Source organism: Barbus barbus, assembly GCF_936440315.1.
Source record: "Barbus barbus genome assembly, chromosome: 22".
Taxonomy (NCBI): domain Eukaryota; kingdom Metazoa; phylum Chordata; class Actinopteri; order Cypriniformes; family Cyprinidae; genus Barbus; species Barbus barbus.
The window spans coordinates 7,652,242-7,667,225 of NC_136750.1; the positions used below are offsets into that span (position 1 = coordinate 7,652,242).

A 14,984-nucleotide genomic window follows, 5' to 3' on the forward strand; every position below is an offset into this window, starting at 1 on the left:
GAGAAAAAGAAAGAAAGACTTTGTAGTTACCCATCAAAGCTCTATCAAATCTCTAAATACATAAATTGCTTCGTCCAGCAGTGGTTTAATATGCTGCGAATTCTGTTTGTGAATAATGTTAATTATGGGAATAATGATGTGAATTGTGTCCTCTAAATCATGTAACATTTTTTAAATTATTTGAATTGTTAACACTAGTAAAAAGTAATATATTTAAAATGCATTTATTTCACACTAAAGTTCAAATCTATTAACATTTACTGACGTATCGCTCAAGACTTACTGATATAAAAAAATATAATTTAACTTTATTTGGAGTACTACTTTTGCACAATGAACCCAAATTTTTCTTGAAGATCTATAATCCACAAAACAGGAAGCTCTTCATTTACAGAAGCATTTATTCTGCATAATCCAAATCAAAAAGCACAGTAAAATATATTTATTAAACCCCAACACACAAAAGCACAACATTCGCACCAACACAGCATAATTTATCCCTTTCAACCCCACACATAAAGCTTGTATAGGCAAAAAAAATAAATAAAATTAAAATCAGCAGGCAGCCAGAGAGTCCGGGATGTTTTATCTGCCAAGTTACATTACTGGACAGACTGCAGATACAATGTTTCATTTGAGCAGAGGTTATCATAAGTTTGTGATCTACATGTGGATGGCTATTGCTCTTCCTAAAGCAGACAAACTCGGCTGTAGCTTTTTTACTGTTTTGCGAGATGGAGAATTGATGAAAAAGTCAGAAATAACATTACTATAATACTGCTGAAGAAGGCAATGATGGACCTTCAGTACAAGAGTATGGCATGTGGTCCGGTGTTGCAGTTTGGGTAAAGGTAGAGTTAAAAAATGAGCAGGCAAAACAGGGATGGAAAGATGAAGATGGGTCATTGTCAGCGCTGCAGGTAAACAGATGAAGAAGAATCCATCAGATCTCCTGATATGATGATGCGGAGTTTGCTGGGTCGTCTTCCGCCCTGAAATTAAACACACAAACAATATGAAATAAAAACAGCTGAATATATATAGCAAATGTGTCACTTTAGTATGAAGCTTAAAAGAACTGAAAGTTAATTTTAATGTGAATTCCTTGTTGATCGTTTTAGATATAAACTCCTATTCCTATATGAAGCCTAAAGCAAGTATTTAAACGTAAAATAAAAAAAATAAAAAAAACTAGACATTATTTAAAATCTAATAAAAGTTGAGTGAAATGGTAAGACAATATTAGTTATTAGTGTTATTAGTTATCTGTGTTAGATTTTTTTGTTGCATAATCTTAGATAATTTAATCGTTTTCTGCAATAAAAATTGTGAATTTGAATAAAATACAGATTTTTTTTCCCCCAATTCACCTGAAAAGTTCAACTTGGAAATAAACTTTCTAGAATTATTGGGATGATTTTGTAGGGCAATGCATCTGCATAGAAAATGAAAACAAGGCGAAAGATGTTTTGGTATGAATCATCCTACTGGGACTGAAATATATAAGAAAACTTGGAAAAAAATTGAGTGTCCAACTCAAACCTTTTTCAGTAACCATAAAGTTTGAAAAAGGGTTTAATTATTTTTTTTTTTAAATCCTCTGTCCAACTGCGTTATCATGGGCCACGTTCTCATTGTTTTTGACCTATTCGACGTGACTATAAAATAATACAACTATTGTACTGTAAAGTAAACAAAAAGAATATTTAATTAAAACATTTTATCAGGCACACTTTATTTTAAGGTCCAATTCTCATCATTAACAAACAATTAACTACGACTTTTGCCTCAAACTCCTAATCTGCTGCTTATTGTTAGTAAGGTAAAGTTTAGGTATTGGGTAGATTTATGGATGTAGAATATGGTGATACAGAATAAGCTTTATAAGAACTAATAAATAGCCAATATGTTAATAATAGACATGTTAACTACTAGTTAATAGTGAGAATTGTGATTTATTTTAACAACTGTAAAATTTTAATATTGATATTTAAATCTTAATTTATTTATACAAGTGCTTCACTCTGTGTGCACATTTTATTTACAGAAGAGAAAATAGTAAAGTAAAGTAAAGTCGTGACGTATTGTCAAGTATGGTGACCCATACTCGAAATTGGTGCTCTGCGTTTAACCCATCCAAGTGCACACACACAGCAGTGAGTAGTGAACAAATGCACACACACACACACACACCGTGAACACACACCCGGAGCAGTGGGCAGCCATGCTGCAGCACCCGGGGAGCATGTGGGGGTTCGGTGCCTTGCTCAAGGGCACCTCAGTCGTGGTATTGAGGGTGGAGAGAGCGCTGGACATTCACTCCCCCCACCTACAATCCCTGCCGGCCGGGGACTCGAACCCGCAACCTTTCGATTACGAGTCCGACTCTCTAACCATTAGGCCACGACTTCCCCACAAAATAGTTTATTATGTTTGAAATATGGATATTTGTTCTTATAAAAACGCATGGATTCACTACAGGAGGCCTTAATTCATGCCCTGGAGCCGTGTGAGGCTAGTTTTATTATGGATGCATGCACTTTATTTGATGTCTTGTGGACTGTTTAACAGAAACACCCACCCACTGCAATGATAACGCTTGGAATAGCCAGGACAATTTTTAATATAACTCAGATTGGATTCATCTGAAAGAAGAAAGTCATATACACCAAGGATGCCTCGAGGGAGAGTAAAACAGGCTAAGTTGGGTGAACTGACCCTTTAAATGTGAAACTAAAACCACCAGCAAGTGCCTTAATAACAAGTCACTGTTATTAAGGGAGTCATTGCAATTGAACTAAATCATTTAAACGGTTGATTCATTCAAGAACGAAACAGTCAGCTGTGTTTGGAATTATTTTTGTCGTCGAAATAGCGCAAAAACAGGCAATATGGTGTCTAAAACTAACGTCTCTTAATTAACCTTGTTTATTAAATATTAAAAAAAAAAAAAAAATTCATTTGTTATCAGGGTAATTTTTGGAGAGAAAAAAAGGCACTCTTCGTGTGAAATTGATTAGCTATATGAAGTGGTATAAATATATTATAAGTTTTCTACCTCCATGTCTTGAACTTTGTGATCATTCTAAATTTATTTTTATATCGTGCAGTGAAAGAACAGTCTACACTAGTCTAGACTTCACATAATGTGTGCACTTCATGTATTTTTAATGGTTTTTGCTAAATACTCGACAATGTCAAATCGCACATCGTTAAAACAACAATTACGATATTACGATATAGCGCAGATGATATATAAGACTGCCTGCCACAAGGCAATGCAATTGACTTCACATTCCATTTACAACGTAAATAAAGTTGAAGAAACATGACTGCAATTCTTTTAATGTCTTTCTTGACTCATTATTTGTAGGTTGAAAGGGATTGTCCACCCAAAAATAACAATTCTGTAATCATTATCAAACCAAATAGTTTTGGTTCCCATTGACTTCCATCGTATTTTGTCCATACAACTGAAGTGAATGGGAACTGACATTGTTTGATTACCAACAAAATATCTTTTTATATTCCCCAAACAAAAATCAGTCATACAGGTTTGAAATGACATGAGGGTCAATAAATGGAAGACTTTTCATTTTTGGGTGGACAATTCCTTTAAAACACCCTCATAGGTTCAATCATCTCCTCCAAACAAGAAAGCATTCAGAGATTTCCGTGCAAACAAACACATCAGACTCTGATCTAGCCCTATTTTGACCTCTGGTAATTCCCAAAACAGGCTGTTTAAACACATGAAATGTGTTTTCCAGTCAATAAATGTTTCCAAGTTAAAGTTTTTGGGATTGACAGTTCCTGGGAATGCATATGGAGAAAACAACAACTGATGATCAGCGCTGGTCATCGAACATTTCCATGACTCAGTCGCAGCATTGATCTGATGAAAACATCACTTCTGTTTGATCGGTGCATGTAAAGGACAATGGCGTTTCAGTGCGAGTGTGTAGGGGAAGCATGGTTGAGCGCACATGTACTGAGGGTTTGATACTTCCTTTCCAGAGATTCATGATTAATTGAGCAGTTTTCTGCCATTGTGCTCATATCTCTTCCACCGACTGAGGGAACATTTCCATTTCTTTTCAGGAATGAATTCCAGGAATGGTTCACGCAGTCAAATAATTCTGTCATCATTTACCACCCTCATTACAGCAAAGTCAGCAAACACAATTGGTGCCTGTGTTTCTCATGACAGATTGAGAAGTGCTGAACACTAGCTCAACTGCCCAGAAATCCCAAGGAACATCTAGAAGAATTAAACGTTGGCATTAAACAATGGTTTGAATACTGAAACTCTAGTCTGTCCTCTTCAAAAGTTATTGCTCAAAAGGTTTGGAATATAGCGCATATGGAATACTTGTATGGTGTTTTTATGTCCTTTTTGGAGCTTGCCTGGCTCACCAAAATGTACATTTACATCAAAAAATGTTTTGTTCTACAGAAGAATATAGACATACAAACATGGAACAATGTGTGAAGGTCAGTAAATATTTTGCATTAAAGGGACAGGTCACCCAAAAATGAAAATTACCCCATAATTTAGTCACTCTCAAACCATCCTACGTGTATATGACTTTCTTCTTTCAGACAAATCCAATCTGATTTATATTTAAAAATGTCCTGGCTCTTCCAAGCTTTATAATGGAAGTGAATGGGTGTTATTTTTCAATAGTCCAATAAAGCACATCTATCCATAATAAGAAAGTGCCTCACATGGCTCCAGGGGGTGAATAAAGGCCTCCTAAAGTGAATCGATGTATTTTTGGAAGAAACATAACCATATTTAAAATTTAATAAACATCTCTAGCTTCGGCTAACTGTCATGCGCACGTTCACAATAGAATGCTTTTCCAGTGGATGACGTAGGACGTCGACGTAGCAGAAGGTGCAGTGAGAATATGCTAGTCTCGTGAGAAAAAACATTTGTTTGCAGGAGCAAAGGAAGTCCTCCGACATTTCTCTTTACAAGTCCTTGTTTTCTACATCTAATTCATAACCAGTGTTTTGTTTTGCTTTCTCTTCTTCCGCATTCATCACTTTTCACTGGAGCTTACTCTATGCCAGTACTTCTCAAAGTCCGGACTCCGGTCCGGATCCGGACCCGGAGGGAATTCAATCCGGACCCGCTTCTATGTCATATTTCAAGAACACTAATTATATTTCCTACTTTGATAAACGCACGTTAAACTTGTAAATCATTTGTTTATTTATTCTTATTTTTTTATGTCTTTTGGAGAAGGTCCGAAATTGCAGGCGAGATATTGAAACTTTTCCTTCATGACATTTGTTGTCATCATGACATCCAGTGAGCGTATGACGTTTGACATAATCGGGCGACATTTCACCGCTAATATTTTTATTTTTTTGTTTTGTTTTGCTATCACTTATATTATGACAATTTGTCTTATAGCAGTGCCCAGTGTATACATTTATTTGTGGCGGCTTGTCACAATATCAAAACTGACCGCTACAAATAGATTTTACAAAAGGCTTATACTTCGTTGAATAAACTGAGCACTGCGCGTTTCAAAAATAAAATGCTGCGCGGGTGTTTTTATATGAATGTATCTTTTAAAAGAACCGTCCGTTTTCTTCAGAAAAGCTTTGATGTCAATTTTCATTTGGTCTTTCCTGTAATGGCTGATAAAGTAGCGCTTATTTGATTACAGTCGTTACCGGGGAAACGGCTATACATCACGCTCCAACAGCGCCTCCTGCTGGCAGAGAATCAACTTGCATTTGCTAGTCTGCAGGAAACACTGGTGTCTGTCAGCAAACATAAACAAAAAAGCATGCTTCAGAACTGTTTTGAGAAGGTGCTTAAGTTTTGAGCCATGTATTATTACTATGAATTAGGCTACTACTACTACTATTACTGTCTTGTGCCCTGCAATAACCATTTACGCAAACTCTCTTTTGATATAAAGGGAAAAAAAGAGAAAATCGGCCCAAAAAATCAGCATCATATATCGGCCATAGGCTGCCCTGATTTCTAAATATCGGCATTGGCCAGAGAAAAAACATTATAGGTCGACTTCTACTGCTGACACTTAAATTAATTGTTTTGCCACTTTTGCACTTGTTATTAAAGTATTTTGAATGCAAAGGGAACCTTTTTTTTTTTTAAATGAGTGTTTATTTGTTATACATGTTTATTAAAAACACGTTTTGTAATAACCAATAGTTCCGGACCTTTGACACTGATGAAAATTCAGATTTGGACCTTTGAATGTAGACTTTGAGAACCCCTGCTCTATGCCAACGTCCTACGCGAAGCTAGAGACTAATGTTTATAAAATTTTAAATATGGATATTTTTCTTACAAAAATACATTGTTTCACTACAAGAGGCCTTTTTCACCCCCTAGAGCCATGTGAGGCATTTTTTTTATTATGGATGGATGCGATTTATTGGACTTATGGACTATTGAGAAATAACACCAATTAACTGCCATTATAAAGCTTATTTTTAAATATTTCTTTCAGACAAATCCAATTGGAGATATAAGTCATATGCACCTAGGATTCCTTAAGGATGAGTAAATTATGGGGTAATTTTCATTTTTGGGTGAACTATGCCTTTAACTTTGAGCCTTCCTTTTTCTTGAGCGTCACACAGAGAACAGAGCTTAAGACTACAACAGGTTACAACCTGCAATTTACTGCCATCAGTGGAGATGTGTGCCACAATGCGGCACTTCTTAAGTGAATAAATGTGTGGGTTTTGAGCTCTGAGAGAGCTGATCTGACTGGTTTTATTCTGAGAAACATGTTAAGTATATGTTTATCTAAGAATATATGGCAAACAGCTTTCATTTCCCCATAACTATGGAGGACAACAAGGCTTCTCTCCAAACACTGCTGCCTTATCCACTAGATGTGCACACACACAAATCTGGCTGACTGATTCAGCTAAAATAAAAACTGCAGCATTTCAGATTGATGGAGGGATTTCTTACCACAGGTCAGCAAACCTTATCTTTGCTTTAGTGAGCATCCTAACTAGACAGCATTTTCACAGGTTTGTTGCTGACCAAAATGGTGCTCAGTATCATTTAAAAAAAATTGGCGTGCATCTTCTAAAGACTTTAAATATTTAATCACATAATTAAAACAGACTATTTTACTTGATATTTTCAAGTTGCGTTACATACGATTATTAAAATATGACATCTTTAGCTTAGCAACATGCTAACATGTTTTATTTGATTTTTTTCTCCGTTCTGTCACAGAGGGAGTTTTGGTTCCTTGCCGCTGTCGCCTCTGGCTTGCTCAGTTGGGGACACTTAATTTCTAGTGATTATCGTCAATTTGATTTCGCAGATACTATTTAAACTAAACTGATCTAGACAATGACATCTCTGAATTCAATAATGAAATGCCTTAACTGAAAATTGAGTGTTTAATCTTATTTTATACATTACTGACACTCTATCCTCCAATTTGATACTGTTAAGTAGGGCTGTCACGATTCGTCAATTTTACTCGACTAGTCAATTTTTAAAAATCGTCGACTTCATTTTGCTCTCGTTGACTAACTGGCAAAATACCGGAAGTGGCGCATTTCACGGACGCAAATCCATAAAACACATTATTGTACTATTTTCCAAGGCTGCAGGATATATTAAATCCATTTAAAAATCATAATTAAGCATTGTGAATTCACAAACGCTATGGTTTAATTAAATAATTATATGCGATACAGTTCTAACACAGTATATGCGCTTTATCTTTACAAGCATTTCACTGCATATCGTACTGTGTATGACTGTGTATGTGACAAATAAAATTTGAATTTGAATTTGAATTTATCTACATGCGTGTAGGTTAAGTTTGTGCGTCTCCGTTCACAGTAGTTCTACAGAAACTGTTATCATTTACATGTGGAGCGTCTCAAACTCCATCTCTGCGTGTTGTTGTGAGTTTGGTTTATTATAGCGTTCATCTGGGAACGCATCGTGCGCCATTTCATCAGATTTGTAAGGTAAATCAGCCTTTACTGATGACCTGACCTGATGACTTGACCTGAGATCATATGAGCTAATTTGGTGCTCAAGAAACATTTAGTTTTATTATGAATGTTAAAGGTGTAGTCCGTATGTTTTGCCTCTTTGTTGCCATCTCTGTTTCAAAACCTGGAATTGCAGCTTTTTGTAGAATTATCTTCCTTGAGTGGGGATGTACTCTCATTAACATGTGTTTCATAAACACATAATCCTTTCTGTATTACAATCCGCCATCAAAATGATACATTTAATTATTCCAGCTGCTGTGAGAAAATGCTAAACGATGCGCCACCTGCAGGATCCTCACATGTGATAGCCTACTAGCCGGGACAACTTCTTTAAGTTTACAGACATGACGTAATGTGGTCACAGTGCCATGCTCGAATTTCCCGCGAAAACCAACCCGTACTACTCAAATTAGAAATTATGGGGTATTATAAGCTAACAGTCGTGAATCAGAATAAAGGCGATAGTTTTGAACACTGGCTGGTTATGTACTTGCTGAAATATTGATTTTGGATAATTCGGATCATTTTTAACCAAAAAAAAAAAAAGTTACGGACTGCAGCTTTAAAAATTTTGTGCTGCAAAATTCAATGATGATGAACATTATAAATGTCTTGAATGACACTTTTGTCCAACTGAATGTGTCCTTACAAAATAAAAGTATTAATTTATTGCAATAAAGTACCTTACTGACCACAAACTTTTTGAACGCCAGCAAGAAGATGCACTTTTTTGGGTTTTTTTGGTTTCAGCATACAACACTGATCTCAAACCGCCCTGCATGGTTACATTCAGTAGCCATACTTCTAACTATTTGACAGGAAGAACACGTCTTGTGTGCCCATGTCTGTCTACACTGTAAAAAAAAAAAAAGTTGGGCAAACTTAAAAGTTTAAGGCAACCAGCTTCAGCAGATGTTTGAGTTCTCAACTTCTTGTTTTAAGTTTATACAACAAAAAGTTGAGAAAACTAAAAAATCTGCTGAAGCTGGTTGCCTTAATCTTTTAAGTTGGCTCAACTTTTCTTTTTTTTTTTTTACAGTGTAGTGCATATTTGCGAAGAACAACAAGTAAAATAAAAATAATGGACATAATGGTATAGAGTGTTAATTTTCAGTTGGGATGCTGCCTTAGATAGACAGCAATGCAACTTTCAAGGGTTTGGGACAGAGTTTCTGTTCATCGTTATTAAAGTGGTCAGTAGGTTTTAGAGATCGACCGATATATCGATTTCCCGATATTTTCCCGATATTTAAGCATTTTTTCATAATCGAATATCGGTTTTGTAATATCGGATTCCCCGATAAACACCGCCATCTTGTGGACGTTTTCAGAATTGCGCGCAGGATCGCAATTGCAGCGCATCTGAGGGGAGACAAGACAGCAAGGGCGTGCAGGTACTTTATTTGCTGTAGTTAGTAAACTATTTAATATTACAGGCATTAATGCACAAATTAGATGTATTACATAAATGCCTGATATATAGTTTAAATGCAACTTGGCTCTAAGAAATATGATAAATAAGATACTCTGTCAAGCCCTGTCCCTATAAAGATAGGCTATAATTTTGCCTGAAATAACACAGCCATGAATTAGCACATGGTGGAAATAAAAGCGCTGAATTTAATTCTCTCTGTGGTCTATTAGTCTCGTGAAGTCGGTCACATAGATAATCCGTCAAGTCCTCTCCCAATAAAGATGTAATTTTGCATGAATTAAATAATACAGCCATGAATGATTGCATGTTGGAAAGAAAAGCATTGAATGTAATTCTCTCTCTGTTGTCTATATGCTCATCATTAGTCTCGTGAAGCCGCTTTCATATTGCAGTTCACTCAGCGGTTGATGCTCAATAAATGCTCAGCACGGCCACCGCATGTAACTTTTAACAAGATTCACTTTTTTTAAGCACCCTAAATTGTATTAACACTTACTATATAACCATTATTTCGTTTATAAACATCTAAATTAATACAACTCTATGGAAATTAATTATTCATTATCTCCGCGATCGATCGCAGTTTGAGTAGCCTATAGTTCTGTGTAAAGGCATAGATAAACCGCGCTGTCAGCAGCATAATTTAGAGCATGCCAGTTGAGAAATGCAATAAAATACAATGCTTGTTATATTCCAATATTCCAGAGAATATTATTCCGTGAATTAACATTATCCAGTGAATTATTCTTCACTCTTTATCCTATTAAACAGCTTAAAAAACTGTTTTTAAAAATGAAGTTAAAAATGAAGTTGATATGACTCCTTTCCTTTATTTTCTCCATTTGAAAACATTAGACTTTCTATGTTCATTTTGCTTACTGCTAATATTAGTGTTGCTGCTAAAGCTTTTTATAAATAAAATGTTTTTTATTGTTGTAATACGAAGATTACATTTAACATGACAGGGCTCTAGACTGCGACCAAAATGGTAATTGTTTGCGAGTTAAAATTTGACGTGGTCGCATTTGTACGAGTGCCAGGTCTGCGCTACTCCAAAGCGTCTGCTTCATACAGCGCGCGCTGCCAGCCGCAGCACATTATAGCAGGAGACAGATTTCACTGATCACGTGAAGAGAGGTGATTTCAGCGCGAGCGCTTAGTGGGTAGAGCCTGGTTTATACTCGCCGCGTCAGCACGAGCGTGAAGGTGCGCGTCGCGGATGGAGCGCAGCGGATGGATTTGTTTTCAAACTAAAGTAAAAGACCGCTTCTTAAACCAGAGAAGGTGAACGTGGTGGTATTCTTGTAGAAAAAAACATGCAAGTCCTGTCAGCTACAGCCAGTTTAGTTTTACTTTTCTTTTTGTTTTCGTTTTGAGAAGCTTGTTATCTTTGCCGTTTACCTCAGGTTATGCTGCTTTCCTTAATTAAATATATATATATATATATATATATATATATATATATATATATATATATATATATATATATATATATATATATATATATTTGCTTCCTCAGAGTTTGCTAAACATTCTGTAATATACTAGGTAACTTATATAGTACAGCATGTGGTGTGTCCTGCCATGCCTCGTCTTATTCGTTTTTGTTGATAAATGTTATGTAAGAGTTTGTCATCGTCAACGTACTGTTTTATTGTTGTTGCGCTTTTTAATTAAGAATAACAATGAATCCATCTTTTGTTTTAGTCTTAAAAAGTTAAAGGTGTATAGATATAAGCAAAACAGACAATGATCTTTTCTTGTAAAATGTGACACCATGATCGCAAATTTGAAAGTAAAAAGCGCACGAAAAAAGGAATTCCTGTTCACAAAATTTAAATCACAAATAATACAGATGAAAAAGAACGAGTTGAATGTTGAAAACTTTCGTTACCATATAACTATAAACTATGATAAAAGTTCATCAGCATGCATTGATTAATCAAATGTTGTAGCAAAAACAAAAAACAAATTGCAACCAAATTATGTGCTCGTGCACAAAAGTGAGATCAGTGGGAAGAATGAGTCTAGAGCCCTGCATGAAAGACTGCTAATTCTCAAAACATTTTTTGTTAAGATGACTGAAAGGAGGTAAAACCAAAGTGAAGTATGGACTTACTTCACGCAGTCATTTATTTACTTTATAACAGTAAATAAATATCGGTTCTGCATATCGGTTATCGGGCACATAGACATGCAAATAAATGATGTTTAATTAACAAAGTTCGGGAGGAGCACGTCAGATACTTAGCCTAATTAGACACAAGTGGCACGTAATCAAGTTCATCAGTACATGGATATAAATACAGCCGTCATACCTCCATTCATTTGACGATTACTCAGCATCCCTCCACCACCCCTTCTCCTCCATTTTCCATTCAGTTCTCACCACATGGGGGGTACTCTGGGTTCGGGCAGTTCCCGAGCACAGAGCCCTTCCCCAGGACAGCACGCCAATAACGTATTACCATACTCGCCAAATACGCATTACGTTTATCGTGCTAAATATATGTAAGTGTGAACTCGTGAATTGGTATCGGTATCGGTTATAAAAAATCAATATCGGTCGATCACTAGTAGGTTTATTAAAATAAGAGAGAAGATCATGCAGGTCATAGGTTTATTTACCTCCCACCATCCTCTTTCAGTTTGCGGGCGGCTTGTTTGGACTGTTTGATCTGTAAGTCCAGCCGGTGTAAGTAGTCTTTAGCTGACAGCTCTTCTGCCTGCACGGGTCGGGTGTTGGGCTCCGGGGCGGCCGGTTCTGGTGGGGGTGATGGAGCGTCCATGTCCTGACTCATGCACTCCTGCAGCGTGCTTCCCTCGCTGTCGGGTGACTCCAGAGACAGTCCGTTAAAGAGGGAGCGTTTTTCTGACTTAACAGGAATATTTAGTGTGTTTCGCAGGAATATGCAGTCATTGCTGAATAGTTTATTGACTCGTTTAATTTGCTCCATCTGTGTAAATAAAGAAAAAAATAAATGAAAATATCAAACAAAGTTTTATTTTCAAGAAAAACAAATCTATATAGTGTTTGCTTGTTCATCATCACCAGTGTGTGTCTAATGTAACTAATCAAACTACATGAGCAAATATTCGTTTAGAGATCAAGAGCTAGGTTATAATAACTAAGTGATTTCCTTAGATGAATCCAGACGTTTCCGTTTATTAATCCAGAAAATCAGTTTACACATCTATCTGATCTCCAAATCTTTCATCACACTCGGTAATGGCATGATGTGTGGTATTATGATCAATAAGTTTTTCACAATTATCTTGAGTTTCATTATGTCTACACGGTCGTGTCATAAGCAATCATATCTTATATTTGTACAAAGTCCTAACTTGGGCTGCGTTTCCGAAAAGCATCGTAAGCCTTGTACATCGTAGAACCATTGCCACCAATGGAGCTACGATCAATTTAGGCGTATGATGCTTTTGGGAAACACAGCTCTGAGCATTACAGATGCATCAAAATAAGCTGGCTAGACTTCTTAAAAATACCGTCTGGATTTTCATTCACAGCATTTTTGGCCATCATATGATGGTTTCATCATGCAGAACAAGTTAATGATACTAAAAGCTTCTGTATGTTCTCTAGATGCCCTAATATGCATGTGATACCAAGAAGCACTTGGTTTTGATCAAACAGCCCATATAGCCTACAGCAAATCTGGGCATAATAGGACATAGTCACACTTCACATGATGCGCCTTAAAATGCTGTAAAGAGTTCACAGCCTTTTTGACCTAAAATACTGTAAGAAGTTTTCTGATTTGAGACACAGAACGTTGCCTAACTAGTGAGTTTACTAGGTTTTGAAACATGTAATGTAACGGCATGGGCCCAAAAATTGCTGCAGGCGATTGTCTAGATAGACAGCTCACGAGTTGAGACAAGGTCCATGTCGCACCTATTTGTTGCCCAAAGGGGATGTACGTAACAACAACGCTGAACATGTAACTTAAGGACATTACTAGGCCGTGGATTCTTGTATGTGTGTGATTATATAGATATGTGGCTCATATTCTTACCGTAGCACCATATTTGAGCGCTATACCCTGCAGTGTGTCCCCGTCTGTTACCCGGTGCTCTGTGTATTTCTCTCCTAACGGCGCAGTGACGCTTGCGGTGCTGCCGTATGAACGCGTCTTTGTCCGGGCCAAACTCTGCGACAGTTCGCTGTCCGACTCCGAACCGGACAGGGATCTGAGGAACAACGGCTGTCTGTGCCGTCCGCTTCCTCCATCCTCCAGCAGCGGAGGCAGCACCGGAGAAAACTCCGCCATCTTCAACCCTTTATTATTAAAGCTGCCGTGATGCGCGCGCTTCACCACCAACACACTACTATTATTCACAGGACATAAATACGCATGTTTCCAGCGTCACACCCCGAGCAGCACATATTTAGAGAAAACGGGACTTTTTCCAGACGCCATTGTCGTTGCCGTGTGCCTGCCTGCGCGAGAGACGCGGTCCGTCCAGTGATGATCTAGCTGCAAACAGCGCGTCGCGTCTCGCAAGGTTACAAACGGAATGTGACGTCGCCAGGCAGTCGACCAATCAACGACGTTAGCCGAGCGTCGCGTCCCTTGCAGCGTAAATTCTCAAACGTGCAATAACGCTATGTATTTATTTCATTTTTTATTTAAATAGTCTACATTTGTAAGCATCTATTTAGAAAGGAAAGGGGATACATTTTATAGGGATGCTTTCACATATCACAAGCAAAATAGGCCAGGCTGCTTCAAAACAGGAGTGCATGTTCAAAATGTTGTAGTAGAGTCCGTTTTAAAGCTGTTGTGAGTTCATTTGCGCAGACTGAAGAAATATAACACTCTGGTGTGACCAAACTAATTATAGGACACTCTGAAATGCTTTCAGATGTTATAGGATGAACTATGAAACATGTGCTAGTGACTTGACTGAACAACATTAGCCTACTGTGCATGCAAACAGTATTGTCTGAAATATGAAACATTTAAGTCTGCTTATGTAGCCTGTCTAATCTCAAACATTGACAGTGAAGTCACAAAATATAAACCACATCTCTGCAGATTCCTCAGTTAACAGTAATAAAACCCAGTAAATACATCTAAATTACACACTTAGTGGAAAATGGAGAAAATGGGAGGGGGGATAACGCTGAGATGTTTCTTGATTTATTTATTTTTTAACCTCATGACATGGTTTTTGAGAGAAAGAGGAAGCAGGTGTCTACAAGTTGCTGGTTTGTGGTTGCACAGTTGTAGGCGAGTAGACAAGTGGAAGGGAAACAGTTTCAACGGACAGAGAGAGACCACTACATCGTTTCACTTTTAACAGTGCTCTCATAGGCCTTATATCTTTTCTGATTCCCATCAGTTATCTATTGTGCCTGCAAATTGAAACTTTGATGGGGGAAACTGCACGTTTTTGTTTGTAACTTGTCATTAGTCACTTCTCACAGTTGTGGCAATAGGCTTAATTGACTGTCCTCTTTTGTGCAATCTGTGGGATTCCAGTACAAGTACATTTAAAG

The 14,984-nt window shown here is 37.1% G+C and overlaps 1 protein-coding gene across 1 annotated transcript; it reads right to left on the reverse strand.

The window, feature by feature from the left end:
* Nucleotides 1-215: 215 nt before the first annotated feature.
* On the reverse strand, nt 216-13,980 carry LOC306888181 (lysM and putative peptidoglycan-binding domain-containing protein 2-like). The gene is made up of 3 exons (XM_079446356.1): nt 13,498-13,980; nt 12,092-12,420; nt 216-992 (listed from the first exon to the last, which is right to left on the reverse strand). The coding sequence occupies exons 1-3, from the start codon at nt 13,750-13,752 to the stop codon at nt 944-946; spliced, it is 633 nt and encodes a 210-aa protein (XP_079302482.1). The 5' UTR covers nt 13,753-13,980; the 3' UTR covers nt 216-943.
* Between the last annotated feature and the right edge of the window lie 1,004 nt (nt 13,981-14,984).